Source organism: Lissotriton vulgaris, chromosome 3_1 (assembly GCF_964263255.1).
Source record: "Lissotriton vulgaris chromosome 3_1, aLisVul1.2, whole genome shotgun sequence".
Taxonomy (NCBI): domain Eukaryota; kingdom Metazoa; phylum Chordata; class Amphibia; order Caudata; family Salamandridae; genus Lissotriton; species Lissotriton vulgaris.
In genome coordinates, this window is record NC_141689.1 from 472,519,291 (window position 1) to 472,536,247 (window position 16,957).

A 16,957-nucleotide genomic window follows, 5' to 3' on the forward strand; every position below is an offset into this window, starting at 1 on the left:
TGCCGCTAAATTCCCATATTTGTGCCGCTAAATTTCAATTTTTGTGCCGCTAAATTTGCTAATCCATGCCGCTATATCCTGGGGGGTCTGACTAAAACTTTCACATAGTCATTTTGGCTAGCCTCCACACAACCACACACCCAACCACACCACACACACAACTACACACACAACCACACACAACTACACACACAACTACACACACGCAACCCCACACACACAACCCCACACACAACCCCAAACACCCACACACACCCCCAAACACACAGCCCCACACACAACCCCACCACCATACACGCATACAACCACTCACACATACAACCACTCACACATACAACCACTCACACATACAACCACCCACACATACAACCACTCACACATACAACCACCCACACATACAACCACTCACACATACAACCACTTAACCAACTACACACACAACCACACACAACCGCACACACACAAACACACACACCTGTCGCCCTCACTCTATCTATTCCCCTCACTCTATCTATCTATTGCCCTCACTCTATCTCTCTATCGCCCTCACTCTCTATCAATCTATCTATCTATTGCCCTCACTCTATCTATCGCCCTCACTCTATCGCCCTCACTCTATCTATCTCCCTCACTGTCTATCTATCTATCGCCCTCACTCTGTCTATCTATCTATCGCCCTCTATCTATCTATCGCTCCACCACAGCATCACTCAGGGGCACCACAGCATCACTCAGCACCACCACAGCATCACTCAGCACTACCACAGCATCACTGGTTCAAATATGTTCTCTCAATATTTGAAGCTTTATTGCAAATGTCACCAAAAAATGTTAATATTTCACTTCTGTTCTTGGATTTTAGTCACTGAACATAATCTTCACAACAGTTATTTACAAAGGTTTAAGCTATTGCCATTAAAAATTACAATCACTTTTATTTAAGTATTAATTATTTAAAAAAAATAAAAGCCAATGTTAATTGTAATATCAATACATCTAAGTAAAGGCAATACAAAACATGTGACATTACAAATACTAAAAGTGTCACATATGCTAAAGTTAAAAGCATTGGCATTGTAAATCACAAAACATAAATATAAAATGTCATTTACAAAACCAATAGCTCCAACTTTCTCACTGCGAGACCTATTGGCAACGCCAGTGCTTGTTCTGCTAATTTTGTAACTACTGTTAACTTTGACTTCATGTTATTTATTCCCTCCTTCCACTTCCACAATTTCTAAATTGTTAAACAGCTTCAATTTTTATGCTTCTTATGATTCTTAAACTACTGTTTTATCTAATTTGTGTAACTGTTTTGGCTATGTAATGTTTTGCCTAATAAAGCTGCTTTACCTTAAAAAGAAATACAGATACTTCGGGCTTAAATAGGATGAAAAAGGTAGGGGAGTATCTAAAAGGGCATGGTTAATGAAGCATAATTGGGAATCCTTTTCAAAAGGTGTGGCCTATATAATTTAAGGGCAATCTAAAATTAGAACTGCATATGTTTCAATTTTGAAAATAGGAATGAATGAATTAAACATTACTGATGTCTGTGAAAGCGGTAGTGGTCTTCGGATTGTCGCAATGCACACCACTTACCACATCACTTTCCACTGCAGCCTCTCTGCGAGACACTTACACCCTTTTTCTGCCAATATCTTTCTGATATCCTCCAACTGCACATTTCACACTGGTTGCTTTCATTTTTCTGCAATCTCTTTTTGCTCATTCCTTTTGCATGTAATTCCTTGCATCTCCTTCACTTCACCACCCCACTAGAGACACAACGCATTCACTCACCTTTAAACACAGCATTTTCTTTTGCCCTGTTAATATGTAAACAGCTTTGTACCTCCTTCACACTCTTTTGCTCGGGACAACAAACTACCACATGTCACTGCTGCTCTGTGTGCCAAGCATTACATAAGCATGTATTCTGAAGACCCGTATGGCCCACCGACAGGTACTCTTACACACAGGCACTGCCTTCAATCTCCACTCCAAAGATCTTAACATGGCCCGATATAACCACCCACCGACAACCTGAACTCAACCAGACACCAAGAGGCAACCCAGTTCACAGTGCACAGGATATAAGAGCAATATAAAAAGAATTTTTTAATACATCATCATCATCATCATCCTGGGAAAAGTACATAATCGTACGGAAGTAAATTAAGTAAAACATTTGAAATGGAAACAGTAGCTACCTCACTGTCATGGGTTACCTTAATTGTTTTTATTTTTTTAGATACCGATGTTGAGAAATTAATCACTGTTTTTCCCTGTACAGGATATTGATACAGGGCTCGAAAGGGACCCGTTTGAAATTATTTTTGTATTTCTGCCACATACGAGACTGGAGGGGCCCACCTCCTGTAGATATCCGCATAACGTTCTCCTAAAACTTGTAACAAGGAGTGATTCCGCCCCTCTGCCCTAGACTACCCGATACTTGTGGTATTGTTAACTTAAGGGAAGGAGGATTACTGAGCCTACTCATACAGGGGTCTATAATTGAGGGATGTGTGAGAGAGATGGGAGGAGAAGGACTAGGAAGAGGAAGAGCAAGAGAGACAGAAGGCTCTCCATAGGATTCCATGATCCGAATACATCTGTTGCATTAATTCTCTCAAGCCGCCTGAGCAAATGAAGTTAGAAGAAAGAAAGACAAACATAAAAATACCTTTTCTCTGAAATCTGCACCACTTGGTTTTTCAGCTCATCCTGCCTCGATGAAAGAGCTTGAACTAGCTGCTGCTGCTCTTCTAACCAACGTTGTTCCCTTCCAACATGAAAAAAAATGAAATAAACAGGGCGAAAAGTGAGATATGTTGAACAGATGTGTTTAACAGATTCTTTAAATCATGGCTTTCTTTTGCAGCGCTCAAACTTGCTTTACTATTCACAGGAGCATTCTCTGATAATCTTAAACACTGGTCAGAATGAGGATGCATTAATGACCTCAAACAGCAGGTTTCTGATATTATCTCAAAACCCAATTTGCTGAGCATAACAACTGCACAAAAAGTGATGTATGAACAGAGTGGAAGAACAGACCATCAGATACAGAAGGAGTCGTCTTAAAGTCAGTTTAGAGAATGAAATAAGGCAAAACTATAACACAAGCAGAGAGGCATGGGTTTTCATGACATGAAAAAGAAAGTCAATTGGATCTGGTGCTCCACTGCCAAAGCAGTGCAAGATAATGTTGCTAGCTCCAGTGTTATTTATGTGGTTAGAGCCTGACTAACAATAAGGCCCGCGCACAGGAAAATCAATGCAGTTATAGTACACTCATAATTACCAATACCCCAGGGAACACTAATAGCCAGGTTCAGCAGTATTACCACCCATTACAGGTTTTCTTACTCAGAATGAGAAGCAATCACTGGAGTCTGGGATTGAGCACCGATTGCTGCAGGTTTTCCCATCATTCCTTGGAGTTTGCCCCGGACAAATTATGCCTACCTTTAAACAGGAAAAATGTGTCCTGCTAAAAGCTCCAGTTGCTGGATTTACTGCACATCTCACAATCCTGACTCGGGCCCAAATGTTGTATTCCCAGCTGGATTATCATGAAACCTTTACTGAGGCCTTAATAAGCTGAGGTGCCATCTGTAAATTATGACCTTGGATCCACAGCACAAGCTTCTGGAGAGTTGGAAGTTTAAATTCAAGTTAGGCAGAGAGTCTGATTTGGTGCCTTACAAGAGACGTCATGGTTTAAAGTAATTTCTTTAGGTTAGAAACTTGAAATCCCATTCCTGAAATTCCCCATCACATCTTGGATCCTAGTGGATATATTATACAGCGCAGATGTGGTACCCAAAACTGTGAAGTGACTGGAGCCTTATTTAGGGTCAAGTGTTCATGTAATAGCCTATGATTTCCAGAGGCAATCCTGCAGTTGCAGCTGAAGCCACTGGAACTAGTGTCTCAAACATACGTACCGTAGGGAGAGGAAATCCCACCACAGGAATTTCCTCCAGATTTAGCACTTCCTCCATGAATGATAGGAATTTCTATGAGAACATACTCTAAATCAGGCCATTAATTATCAGAAGGCTCTGTGATACTTCATCAGGTAGACGAAACATGAAAACAATTGCTTCATTATGGCTGACTAATGCTGCTTCAAGCCTTACATTTTCAGCTCCTCTTTCAGCTTCTTATTCCTCGATCGAACAGAAGAAAGGACCATTTCAAGCTCCCGATTAACTTTTTGCAGCTGCAAGAGACAAACAATGCTGTAAGTGGCATCAGTTACAATATAGGGAATCTCCAAGGCAGCAATTCTAAAAAAAATTGTGGCTTCACTGATATGAGTCTTGATCAAATGAATCAATAATAGCAGGATGATACCACACATAATGTGCCACAAAATTACATATGGAGAAGTTATACTGGGCTGCAACTTTGGATCTTATTCTAAGTCGCGTAACAATATGTTTACAGATTTTTAAAAGGCACATGATGTTTTGACAAAATTCCAAGTTCCTTTTATCTCAAGGTCTGATGCATACATCCGATGCTGAGAAACGTGGCCCAGAGGGCACATGTCACCTCCAGCAGGTCGTTGCCAAATTCTGCACATGCTGTACTGAGGATAAACAAAATCAAATCATTTTGTTTTTCTGTACTTCATTCTCCAACATGGAAAAGCTCCTGGCGGTGATCCAAGCGCGGAACGAGGACCTTGAAGCCCGTTCTCGCAGGAACAACCTGCGCATTACAGGGATCTTGGAATCCACCAACATGGGCTCCATGGAGTCATACATCGAGACCATGCTTAAAGATATGCTGGGACTGGAACATTTCTCATAGGTACTAATTGTTGACAAAGCCCACCGCTTGTTGGCGCCCAAACCTGTCCCAGGAGCTCCTCCGCGCCCCATCATAGCTCGACTCTTGAACTATCAGGATAAGGCCCTGCGCCTGGCCAGGGAAAAAGGGATTACCGACTACCAGGGGATGAAAGCAGGCGTGTTGTGAATTCCATTCTGTAAAAAAGAAACTGCAAACACTCCAGATTCCATATGTTATGTTATACCTTGCACGGATCTTCACATCACCCAAGCAAGCCCTACAATATGTTTGCCAGATTGAACGGCAGGACTCGACTCGTACAGCTGGAGCTGATGCTGGTGCTGAGGACTGAGCATGTGAGATTATTAATATAAGGCGCATAGGGGTAAAATACGGTTGCTGATGCACAGAGACTTATCACTAATGTAGCTTTGTCTCTTCTATGAGGTTCTGGTTACTATGCTATAATAGCTACATCCTAATGTACAATGTAATTTTTTATAAATATAGGCGATGAGAAACTGCTAGTTCTTATTGGAATTGTGTACACGTTTTAGGTGTAGCCTATGTTTATCTCTGAACTTTCTTAATGTTTTCATAGACCTGTGGGTGTGATGTTTATCAATGTCCCCCTCGATCCCCCCCCCCCCATGTTCTCGAGGCCATAATTGCACTACCACACAGGGGGCAAACAGCTACTGGTGAACCCCTGATAGGGAGTACCCCACCACAGTTTACTGTTACATTAGGACCCCTGCGGGAAGAAACGTCCTGTATCACGACATGCGATTGCATGTCTGTTGTTTCATTATTTGGGGAGGGATTCTCAGCTCAGTTCTATTGATGGGGTGGGAGGGTTGGGATGTTGGGGACTTATATGTTTTTAACACTGCATGGGACACACAACATTGACAGATATGGGCACGTACTGCGATGCGCTCTATGAGATGCCATTTTGTCACATTGTACTCCACTGGGAATGGCGGATGCTAAATCTAAAGGGATTTAGTGGTTGACCTGGAATGTCCGAGGCCTCAATAACCCCCAAAAAGTTGGACAGGTATTATCCTATCTAGTTTCTAGCTGCACACTTATTACCTCATAAGTGTATCACCCTAGGCACCAGTATTTGTTTGCTGGAATCTCCAGCGAAGTTTTACTTCAACAGTTCAATCAGTACGTTTTTTAAAAAAAGATTACTCCATGTACTTCTTAAGTTCAAATCCAAAGGTTGCTTTATTCACTTTGTGTTCATTTCAAAATTCAAGACAATCCGTGTTCCAATGCATTTCGGTGTTTAACCACACCTTCATCAGGGAACGTCTACAATTTAAAAAAACAAAATACTTTCTCAGTGCTGGTATCAAAACAAACAACATTTCTACGCGCAGTACTGTCTGGTTTTATCTATCGATTAAGTGAACTTCATTCTGTCAAATGTAACCATTATCCGCAAGTGTATCGAATACTCTCTAAATTTAATAACACTCGGGGTTTGCTACTAAGTTACGCGCTTGTTGCATGTTACTGTGGGCGCTACCCCTACAACTCCGTAAATAACGGTTTAACTCTATGGAGGTAATCCCCGCCAATTCTCACCTCGTTCAAAAAGTGAAATCAGCTCATTCTGCTCCCGCGGAGTCGTCCTGCTCCGTTCGAAGTTCGAGTAATCTACTCTCACTACGCGCTGGTACGCGCATGCGCTGTATGTAGGTGAAACTTTTTTTTCTGTGTTCTAACTTTATTGTTCACTACACTGCTAGATCAATTACCGGCTCGTGCGAGCCCATCAATATAACTTTATGCAGTTGTGCTGTGCCTATAACGCAACATTAGGTTCAGATAATGCAATATAACTTAAATGGTACTAGAATTTGTCACAAATAACAAGTAAATTCAGTCCTGTCATTCATTCCATTGGGCTTCAGACTGCTGAGGTAATAAATCCAATAGTTTTCTCTTTTTAAGAGATTTTTCTTGTTCATTGTCCCTTCTTTTTTAGGGACTATTTCCAATACACATGCCCTTACTTGGTTGATGTTGTGATGTTTTTCAACCAAGTGCGTGGCCACTGTTGATTTCGATGATTGTGTCCTTATGTTACTCTTGTGCTCATTGAGCCAAACTTTAAGCTTTCTTTCCGTGTGGCCTACGTACACGCTGCCACAAGGACATTTTAGTAAATACACTATGTTGGTTGTATCACAAGTGGCATTCACTCTTAGGGGTATTTTATGTCCTTTCATCGGGTGATTGATGCTTGCACCCTTCATAATGTTGTGGCAGTTTCCACAATTTAAACATGGTTCTGTTCCTTTAAAGGTCCGTTGACTAGATTTTTGTGTTGGTGTTGTTAACAGTTATCCAATGTTTTTACCCCTGGTATGAGCAAAGAGTGGTTTCTCATCGAATATACCTTTGAAGTCTGTTTCTAGTTTGACAATCTGCCAGTTTTTGTGTATTATTCTTTTGAACTGAGCACTCACGTTAGAAAATTTGCTGACACAGGTTATTCGTGGTTTTTTCTCTGTTTGTTTGTACGTTAGTAATTCAGTTTTGGTTTTTTTAAGAGCTCTCTCTTTGGATTTTTTGATGATATCCTCCGGGTATCCCCGTGATAAGAATCTGTTGCCCATTATGTTTAGTTGCTCTTGACGGCCATCATCTTCCGAGACCAATCTCATAACCCTGAGGAATTGCGAGCAGGGAAGGTGAGTTTTGAGTGACTGTGGGTTATGACTCTTATATTGTAACAAATTGTTTCTATCTGTTGGTTTCCGATAGAGATTTGTTGTGAAAGTGTTGCCCTTTTTGGTAATTTCTACGTCCAGAAATTGTATTGTGATTTCGTTGATGTTCCAAGTGAATTTTATTCTGTCATTCCTGTTGTCCAAAATTCCTAGTTGTTGTTCTAAAGATGCTTGCGTCCCCTTCCACACTAGGAAGATGTCGTCTATGAATCTCACGTCTATCAATCTCTACGTGAGATTCATAGACGACATCTTCCTAGTGTGGAAGGGGACGCAAGCATCTTTAGAACAACTGGGAATTTTGGACAACAGGAATGACAGAATAAAATTCACTTGGAACATCAACGAAACCACAATACAATTTCTGGACGTAGAAATTACCAAAAAGGGCAACACTTTCACAACAAATCTCTATCGGAAACCAACAGATAGAAACAATTTGTTACAATATAAGAGTCATCACCCACAGTCACTCAAAACTCACCTTCCCTACTCGCAATTCCTCAGGGTTATGAGATTGGTCTCGGAAGATGATGACCGTCAAGAGCAACTAAACATAATGGGCAACAGATTCTTATCACGGGGATACCCGGAGGATATCATCAAAAAATCCAAAGAGAGAGCTCTTAAAAAAACCAGAACTGAATTACTAACGTACAAACAAACAGAGAAAAAACCAAGAATAACCTGTGTCAGCAAATTTTCTAACGTGAGTGCTCAGTTCAAAAGAATAATACACAAAAACTGGCAGATTGTCAAACTAGAAACAGACTTCAAAGGTATATTCGATGAGGAACCACTCTTTGCTCATACCAGGGGTAAAAACATTGGAGAACTGTTAACAACACCAACACAAAAATCTAGTCAACGGACCTTTAAAGGAACAGAACCATGTTTAAACTGTGGAAACTGCCACAACATTATGAAGGGTGCAAGCATCAATCACCCGATGAAAGGACATAAAATACCCCTAAGAGTGAATGCCACTTGTGATATAACCAACATAGTGTATTTACTAAAATGTCCTTGTGGCAGCGTGTACGTAGGCCACACGGAAAGAAAGCTTAAAGTTCGGCTCAATGAGCACAAGAGTAACATAAGGACACAATCATCGAAATCAACAGTGGCCACGCACTTTGTTGAAAAACATCACAACATCAACCAACTAAGGGCATGTGTATTGGAAATAGTCCCTAAAAAAGAAGGGACAATGAACAAGAAAAACCTCTTAAAAAGAGAAAACTATTGGATTTATTACCTCAGCAGTCTGAAGCCCAATGGAATGAATGACAGGACTGAATTTACTTGTTATTTGAGACAAATTCTAGTACCATTTAAGTTATATTGCATTATCTGAACCTAATGTTGCGTTATAGGCACAGCACAACTGCATAAAGTTATATTGATGGGCTCGCACGATCCGGTAATTGATCTAGCAGTGTAGTGAACAATAAAGTTAGAACACAGAAAAAAAAGTTTCACCTACATACAGCGCATGCGCGTACCAGCGCGTAGTGAGAGTAGATTACTCGAACTTCGAACGGAGCAGGACGACTCCGCGGGAGCAGAATGAGCTGATTTCACTTTTTGAACGAGGTGAGAATTGGCGGGGATTACCTCCATAGAGTTAAACCGTTATTTACGGAGTTGTAGGGGTAGCGCCCACAGTAACATGCAACAAGCGCTTAACTTAGTAGCAAACCCCGAGTGTTATTAAATTTAGAGAGTATTCGATACACTTACGGATAATGGTTACATTTGACAGAATGAAGTTCACTTAATCTATAGATAAAACCAGACAGTACTGCGCGTAGAAATGTTGTTTGTTTTGATACATGCACTGAGAAAGTATTTTGTTTATTTAAATTGTAGACGTTCCCTGATGAAGGTGTGGTTAAACACCGAAATGCATTGGAACACGGATTGTCTTGAATTTTGAAATGAACACAAAGTGAATAAAGCAACCTTTGGATTTGAACTTAAGAAGTACATGGAGTAATCTTTTTTAAAAAAACGTACTAATTGAACTGTTGAAGTAAAACTTCGCTGGAGATTCCAGCAAACAAATACTGGTGCCTAGGGTGATACACTTATGAGGTAATAAGTGTGCAGCTAGAAGTTATTTGACATACACTCCAGGAGGGGAGTGATACCCTAGTGCACAGTGGAAATTGGAGTTAATATCTAGGCGGTGCACAACCCGATACACGAAGCTAATTGCATATTCCCCCCACTGGGAAGTAGCACGCCAACAAACAAAATGCAATACGAAGATATAACTAAATCAACGGACAAAAGGGCAGATACTTTTGCATTCACGGCAGAGGCCAGTGAAAGAATTTATTCACTAATTCAAACTGAAACAACGGAACATACATTCACAAGAAACAAAGAACAACAAATAAAACATCTCATGTATCTCACAAGAAAAGAGATCAATCAACGTCTCCACGCGAGCACCATGGTTCAATATCACAAAGCGCACCGAATACCGAGAGGCCTTCGAATAGCCCTGAAGCCATCACTTTGTAAAAACTCTAAACCTTTCACAGAACGCTGGTTTGCAATACTCAATAAGTGCAGCTTAGATTTGATACTATTGATCATAGAGGAACTGGCGAAAATATTGGAGGAACTTAAAACAGAAATAGAAACAACAACCGAAGAATTAAAGAAAGGAGTCACGGAAGAAGAACTTAAGAAAATCTTAGAGGACATAAATACTTAATTAGCCCATCATACTCAAGAAGTGAACGAACGTAAACTCAGGAAGTATAAAAGGGATACCCGTGACTATAAGCTTCAAGAGGTATACACGTGGGCTGAAGTGTATACGAAAAGGCGCCAAAACAAGCAATACACATCACAGACCGACACTTCATCTTCGGATAGCGACAGATCAACATCAAGAACGCAGAAACCACCAAGCCAACAAAAAACCACACCACCAGAAAAAACAACGCCAACAGAGGGAACTTCAACAGCGGACCCTTTTTTAGTCTCAGGCCCGAAGAAGTAGAAGACCCAGGAGGGGACACAACAAAAACAAAAGAAAAAGCCCCACCACAAACGAGGACAGTGACCTCAAAAAAGGACAAAAAGAAAAACCATTGAAGGTCACCGACAATTTAGTAATAAACATCTCGGATCAACACCTGAGTGAACACCAAATAAACACCTTACAACGTGGTTTATCATTTGTACCCAGCGCACGTACCAACCAGTTGGAACTTGAAGTTAGCCTTTTTAAACTAACACGGAAAATGAGACTCCGACATTTCTTTGAAAACATCGTAACTGACAAACCCCCAAATAAAGACGATGAAATAAAAGGATTAAAAACTACTAGTTCATATATGCCACCAGTTTCACACAAAACTATCGATCTATTCGAAAACCTATGCAAGCAAGAAATCAGTAAAATCAACACCAACAAAAGAAGCAAATATCAAAACATGACTAAGAAAGAGTTTGGAGCCATTGAGAGTATGGCTAGAAACGAAAAAATAGTTTGTCAAAAAGCAGACAAGGGAGGTGCTATGGTGATACTCAACACAAATTTCTATGAAAGAGCAGTCATGACACATTTGAGTGATATAAACACATACATGGAAATAGAAAGAGACCCCACAGAAGAAATAAGAAGAACTCTTCAAATAATTTTGAAAAAAGCCGCGGAAAGAGGAACTATCAGTGAAAAAACCAAGAACTATCTGACTCAAGAAAATCCAAAAAGCCCGTCTATGTACATGGTACCGAAGGTACATAAAGATCAGCACAACCCGCCATGTAGGCCTATAGTATCGACAAAGATGAGTATCCATGAACCAGTTGGAAAATTCATTGATAAACATTTACAACCGTTGGTCAATAAAAACTTATCTCACATCAAGGATACCACAGATTTTCTGTTAAGACTACAACAGGTGAAATTGGAAGACAACACTATTGTGGCAACTGTAGATGTAAAAACCCTGTATACTGCTATCCCACACAAAGAAGGCCTGGAGGCTATCGAGAAAGCTCTATTGAATAGCTCTTACCCAGAAGACCTACAAATCTTTTTGATGGAACTAATGCAGTTTACCTTGTTGAACAGTTATTTCACCTACAACAACCGCTGGTTTATCCAACTGAATGGAACTTCGATGGGCAATTGCGCCGCGCCGGCGTATGCCAATTTGTTCATGGGATCTTTTGAAGAAGAACAAATCTACAACAACCATGAATGGGCCACTCATCTCCTCACCTACGTGAGATTCATTGACGACATCTTCCTAGTGTGGAAGGGAACGCAAGCATCTTTAGAACAACAACTAGGAATTTTGGACAACAGGAATGACAGAATAAAATTCACTTGGAACATCAACGAAACCACAATACAATTTCTGGACGTAGAAATTACAAAAAAGGGCAACACTTTCACAACAAATCTCTATCGGAAACCAACAGATAGAAACAATTTGTTACAATATAAGAGTCATCACCCACAGTCACTCAAAACTCACCTTCCCTACTCGCAATTCCTCAGGGTTATGAGATTGGTCTCGGAAGATGATGACCGTCAAGAGCAACTAAACATAATGGGCAACAGATTCTTATCACGGGGATACCCGGAGGATATCATCAAAAAATCCAAAGAGAGAGCTCTTAAAAAAACCAGAACTGAATTACTAACGTACAAACAAACAGAGAAAAAACCACGAATAACCTGTGTCAGCAAATTTTCTAACGTGAGTGCTCAGTTCAAAAGAATAATACACAAAAACTGGCAGATTGTCAAACTAGAAACAGACTTCAAAGGTATATTCGATGAGGAACCACTCTTTGCTCATACCAGGGGTAAAAACATTGGAGAACTGTTAACAACACCAACACAAAAATCTAGTCAACGGACCTTTAAAGGAACAGAACCATGTTTAAATTGTGGAAACTGCCACAACATTATGAAGGGTGCAAGCATCAATCACTCGATGAAAGGACATAAAATACCTCTAAGAGTGAATGCCACTTGTGATACAACCAACATAGTGTATTTACTAAAATGTCCTTGTGGCAGCGTGTACGTAGGCCACACGGAAAGAAAGCTTAAAGTTCGGCTCAATGAGCACAAGAGTAACATAAGGACACAATCATCGAAATCAACAGTGGCCACGCACTTTGTTGAAAAACATCACAACATCAACCAAGTAAGGGCATGTGTATTGGAAATAGTCCCTAAAAAAGAAGGGACAATGAACAAGAAAAATCTCTTAAAAAGAGAAAACTATTGGATTTATTACCTCAGCAGTCTGAAGCCCAATGGAATGAATGACAGGACTGAATTTACTTGTTATTTGTGACAAATTCTAGTACCATTTAAGTTATATTGCATTATCTGAACCTAATGTTGCGTTATAGGCACAGCACAACTGCATAAAGTTATATTGATGGGCTCGCACGAGCCGGTAATTGATCTAGCAGTGTAGTGAACAATAAAGTTAGAACACAGAAAAAAAAGTTTCACCTACATACAGCGCATGCGCGTACCAGCGCGTAGTGAGAGTAGATTACTCGAACTTCGAACGGAGCAGGACGACTCCGCGGGAGCAGAATGAGCTGATTTCACTTTTTGAACGAGGTGAGAATTGGCGGGGATTACCTCCATAGAGTTAAACCGTTATTTACGGAGTTGTAGGTGTAGCGCACACAGTAACATGCAACAAGTGCGTAACTTAGTAGCAAACCCCGAGTGTTATTAAATTTAGAGAGTATTCGATACACTTACGGATAATGGTTACATTTGACAGAATGAAGTTCACTTAATCTATAGATAAAACCAGACAGTACTGCGCGTAGAAATGTTGTTTGTTTTGATACATGCACTGAGAAAGTATTTTGTTTATTTAAATTGTAGACGTTCCCTGATGAAGGTGTGGTTAAACACCGAAATGCATTGGAACACGGATTGTCTTGAATTTTGAAATGAACACAAAGTGAATAAAGCAACCTTTGGATTTGAACTTAAGAAGTACATGGAGTAATCTTTTTTTTTTAAAACGTACTGATTGAACTGTTGAAGTAAAACTTCGCTGGAGATTCCAGCAAACAAATACTGGTGCCTAGGGTGATACACTTATGAGGTAATAAGTGTGCAGCTAGAAGTTATTTGACATACACTCCAGGAGGGGAGTGATACCCTAGTGCACAGTGGAAATTGGAGTTAATATCTAGGCGCTGCACAACCCGATACACAAAGCTAATTATCCTATCTAGACCATCACAATGTCCAAATTGCTCTCTTACAAGAAACCCATCTAACCAAACACACTATCTCGACAGTGGCATCTAGATGGGCAGGGGTACGCCTGGCTGCTTCCTACTCCTCTCACTCGCGCGGTGTCATGATACTGAATAAAAAAGGGATCCCATACATGTAGAAGAGGACGCGTTGGGGTGTTACATATTGGTGCAGGGCATGCTTGCGGTACAAAAGTGCTTATAATCAACATCTACGGACCCAACACTGACGACCCTGCCTTTTATGAGAAATTATGGGGCAAAACATACAAACTACCTCCATCGACCATTATATGTGGGGGGGACTTCAATCTTGTGCTATCACCCGAAATCGATCGTTGTTCAACAGCGGAGCACACGTCCAAAAAAGCAGCACCATCAGTGCTAAACGGTATGCATAATCTAGGCATAATAGATATTTAGCGCCTAAGATACGAGAGGGCACATGTCACTCCTATGTCCACCAGTCCTGGTCCCACCTTGACTACTGGCTGGTCACCGATGATGTGCCTACCTGAACTGTCAATGTCCGACACCTACCTAGAACCTTGTCTGATCACTCCCCGCTCCTTCTTACTTTGTCTCTCCGATGCATAATCCACCACAGTCCCAGTGGAGGCTCCAATCCTCCTCCCTGCTGACCAGGTTTTCTGGGAAGATATTTGCGAAGCTATCACAGACTATTTCTCACATAACACTGGGTCAGTCTCCTGCGGGGGGACACTTTGGGCCTCCGGTTGCAACTTCTGTACTACAACGGAGTATCAATGGAGAGAGAGGGGCACCCTTCCCTGAGTTGTGACCAGTTAGAGGTGGGCTAGATTGTCCTACAAAATTGGATAAGTTCCAGTGATACCGATTTTCACCTAGGATTACTGGTTTTGTATTAGAGTTTATTCTTTTCCTTTTCACTTCACAGCAGCAGTTTTGTTTTTTGGTCCTGAAGAAAGCCAAACATACTTGCTAGATAACCAATGGCTGAAACATGTCGACCTTTCTTTTCAATCCAGCAGTTTATTTAGACACTGCGTAGCACTGAGTTTTAACCCTGCCAGCCCAGATGAGCTAATAAAGTTTCTTTTCATCTGCACAAGGCAGTTTTAATTCACCTCTCACTCACATATTGCAATGCACTCTCACATCACTAGATTGCTCACATTTGGGATTTTAGCATCCATGTCTGCTGTATAAATAACAAAAAAAACATCCCAGAGCTCCCATCTCTTAGAGAGGTGGTTGTAGCCCTCAGTGGGACTAGGTTTTCCCACTGGGAGGAGAAAGCCCAAATGATGAAGCATGTCACCTTTGGTGAGTGGGGGCATTCGTCCGACAAAGGGATCGCTCCCCGATAAGGTCTTCCTAGAGAACACAGTTTTACCTCCCTCTTACCTTTGCTGGTTTCAAGTTTTGATAGACGCGAGAAGTTCATTGTGTGTTTTGTGTATTTGTTTAGGGGAACTACTTCTTGCAGGTCTTTAAATTCTAATCACTCGGACCCCCCTCATGGTTCTTTTGTGTTAAGGGCGTTCAAGGTGACCATACGAGGAGCATGTATAGGACTACAGGCTGGAGTCTTGAAGTCCGTGCGTGGCACCATGAGTCGGTTGAAGCGGGAGCTGAGTGGTCTGGAACGCGAATATAGTACCTCTTTCCCTGCTACATTAGCGAGCATTAAAACAAAGACTACTGAATATAATTAGGTAGCCGAGCATGAAATAAGCCATATGTCGTGCAGACACATTGCTAGAGACTACGGCGAAGGGGGCAGGCCTGGTAAAGCGCTGACTAGCAGGATAGCAGACTTGGGAGGATAGAACTATGTAGTCAAGGTTATCACAGAACGCGACACAACCCATTATGATACACCCGGTATACTTCACACATTTGCTAACTAATATCACTTCATGTATGAAAAAACGGCAGACGGTGACAGATGCAGATATAGTGCAATACCTAGATGACATAGCACTGGTGTGGCTCTCGCGTAATCAACAAGACTGTTTAATGCACCCGCTAACACTAGAGGAAGTTTGCAAGGCTATAATTGCACTACCAAATGGAAAAGTAGCGGGCACTGATGGCCTACCAGTCCTTTTAAAAGAATACATAGACACTTTGGCCCCCATCCTTCTCGAAATGTACCTGGAAGCATATAACGGCAAGAGTCTCCCCCCAACCCTGCGAGAAGTATTGGTGGACGCCCTACTCAAGCCCGACAAGGTGCCAGACAGGTGTGATTCATACAGAACCCGGTCACTGATCAACACTGATGTAAAAGTCTTGGCAAAGGTGTTAGCCTATAGGCTACAACTGCTTCTACCGGTTATTGTTCTTCCTGATCAATCAGGATTTGTCTTCACCACATCTACGTCACATAATTTGCGTATGTTGTTTGCCGTTTTGCACGTACTGGAACCCTCCTTGCCAGAGGTGGCGGTACTGTTAGATGCCCCCAAGGCATTTGATTATATATCCTGGAAGTATATGTTTACAATTTTAAATCGCATGGGGGTGCCTTTCATTTTTACAAATTGGATTAAATTGTTGTATACCGATCCTGTGGCAGGAATAAGAATTAATGGCCATATATTAGATCCTTTCCAGATACAGCGGGGCACACGGCAGGGATGCCCACTGTCGCCCTTGCTGTTTGCACTAGTATTGGAACCATTGGCCTGTATCCTCCGACAGCGCTATGCTCAGGCTGCGCTGTGTTTTTACCAGTGGCCCCTGGCAGTCTCTATGTACGCAGACGACATGGTGTTATATGTGCGTGAACCGGCAACACACTTAGCATAGCTTATTCCGGAACACATATGATTCGAGTGGCACTCTGGCCTTGGGATAAACTGAGCTAAGTCACTCATACTGCCCCTCACAGATTGCACACCGCAGATGGCACTAGATTACTGATTGGAATGGTGTACTGACCCGGTGAGGTATTTGGGAATTTGGATTCACCGGGGCCCGCAGATCGTTGTTCAAAACTATTTTGGCAAAGTGGTAACACGACTTGAAGAACAAGTAATTGTTGGATAGCACTACCGCTGTCCTTCGCTGACAGGATAGCATTGATGAAGATGGTGGTGCTTCCGCGCTTTTTATATTTATTT

The 16,957-nt window shown here is 41.4% G+C and overlaps 1 protein-coding gene across 1 annotated transcript in view; it reads right to left on the bottom strand.

Annotated features, from left to right (window-relative positions):
* Positions 1-16,957, bottom strand: part of CENPK (centromere protein K) — a 431,743-nt gene that overhangs the window by 259,583 nt on the left and 155,203 nt on the right. The window contains exons 7-8 of the mRNA XM_086960693.1: positions 4,155-4,237; positions 2,693-2,791 (exon numbers count right to left, since the gene is read on the bottom strand). Coding sequence (XP_086816819.1) covers positions 2,693-2,791; positions 4,155-4,237 — 182 coding nt within the window. The remainder of the gene's footprint in view (positions 1-2,692; positions 2,792-4,154; positions 4,238-16,957) is intronic.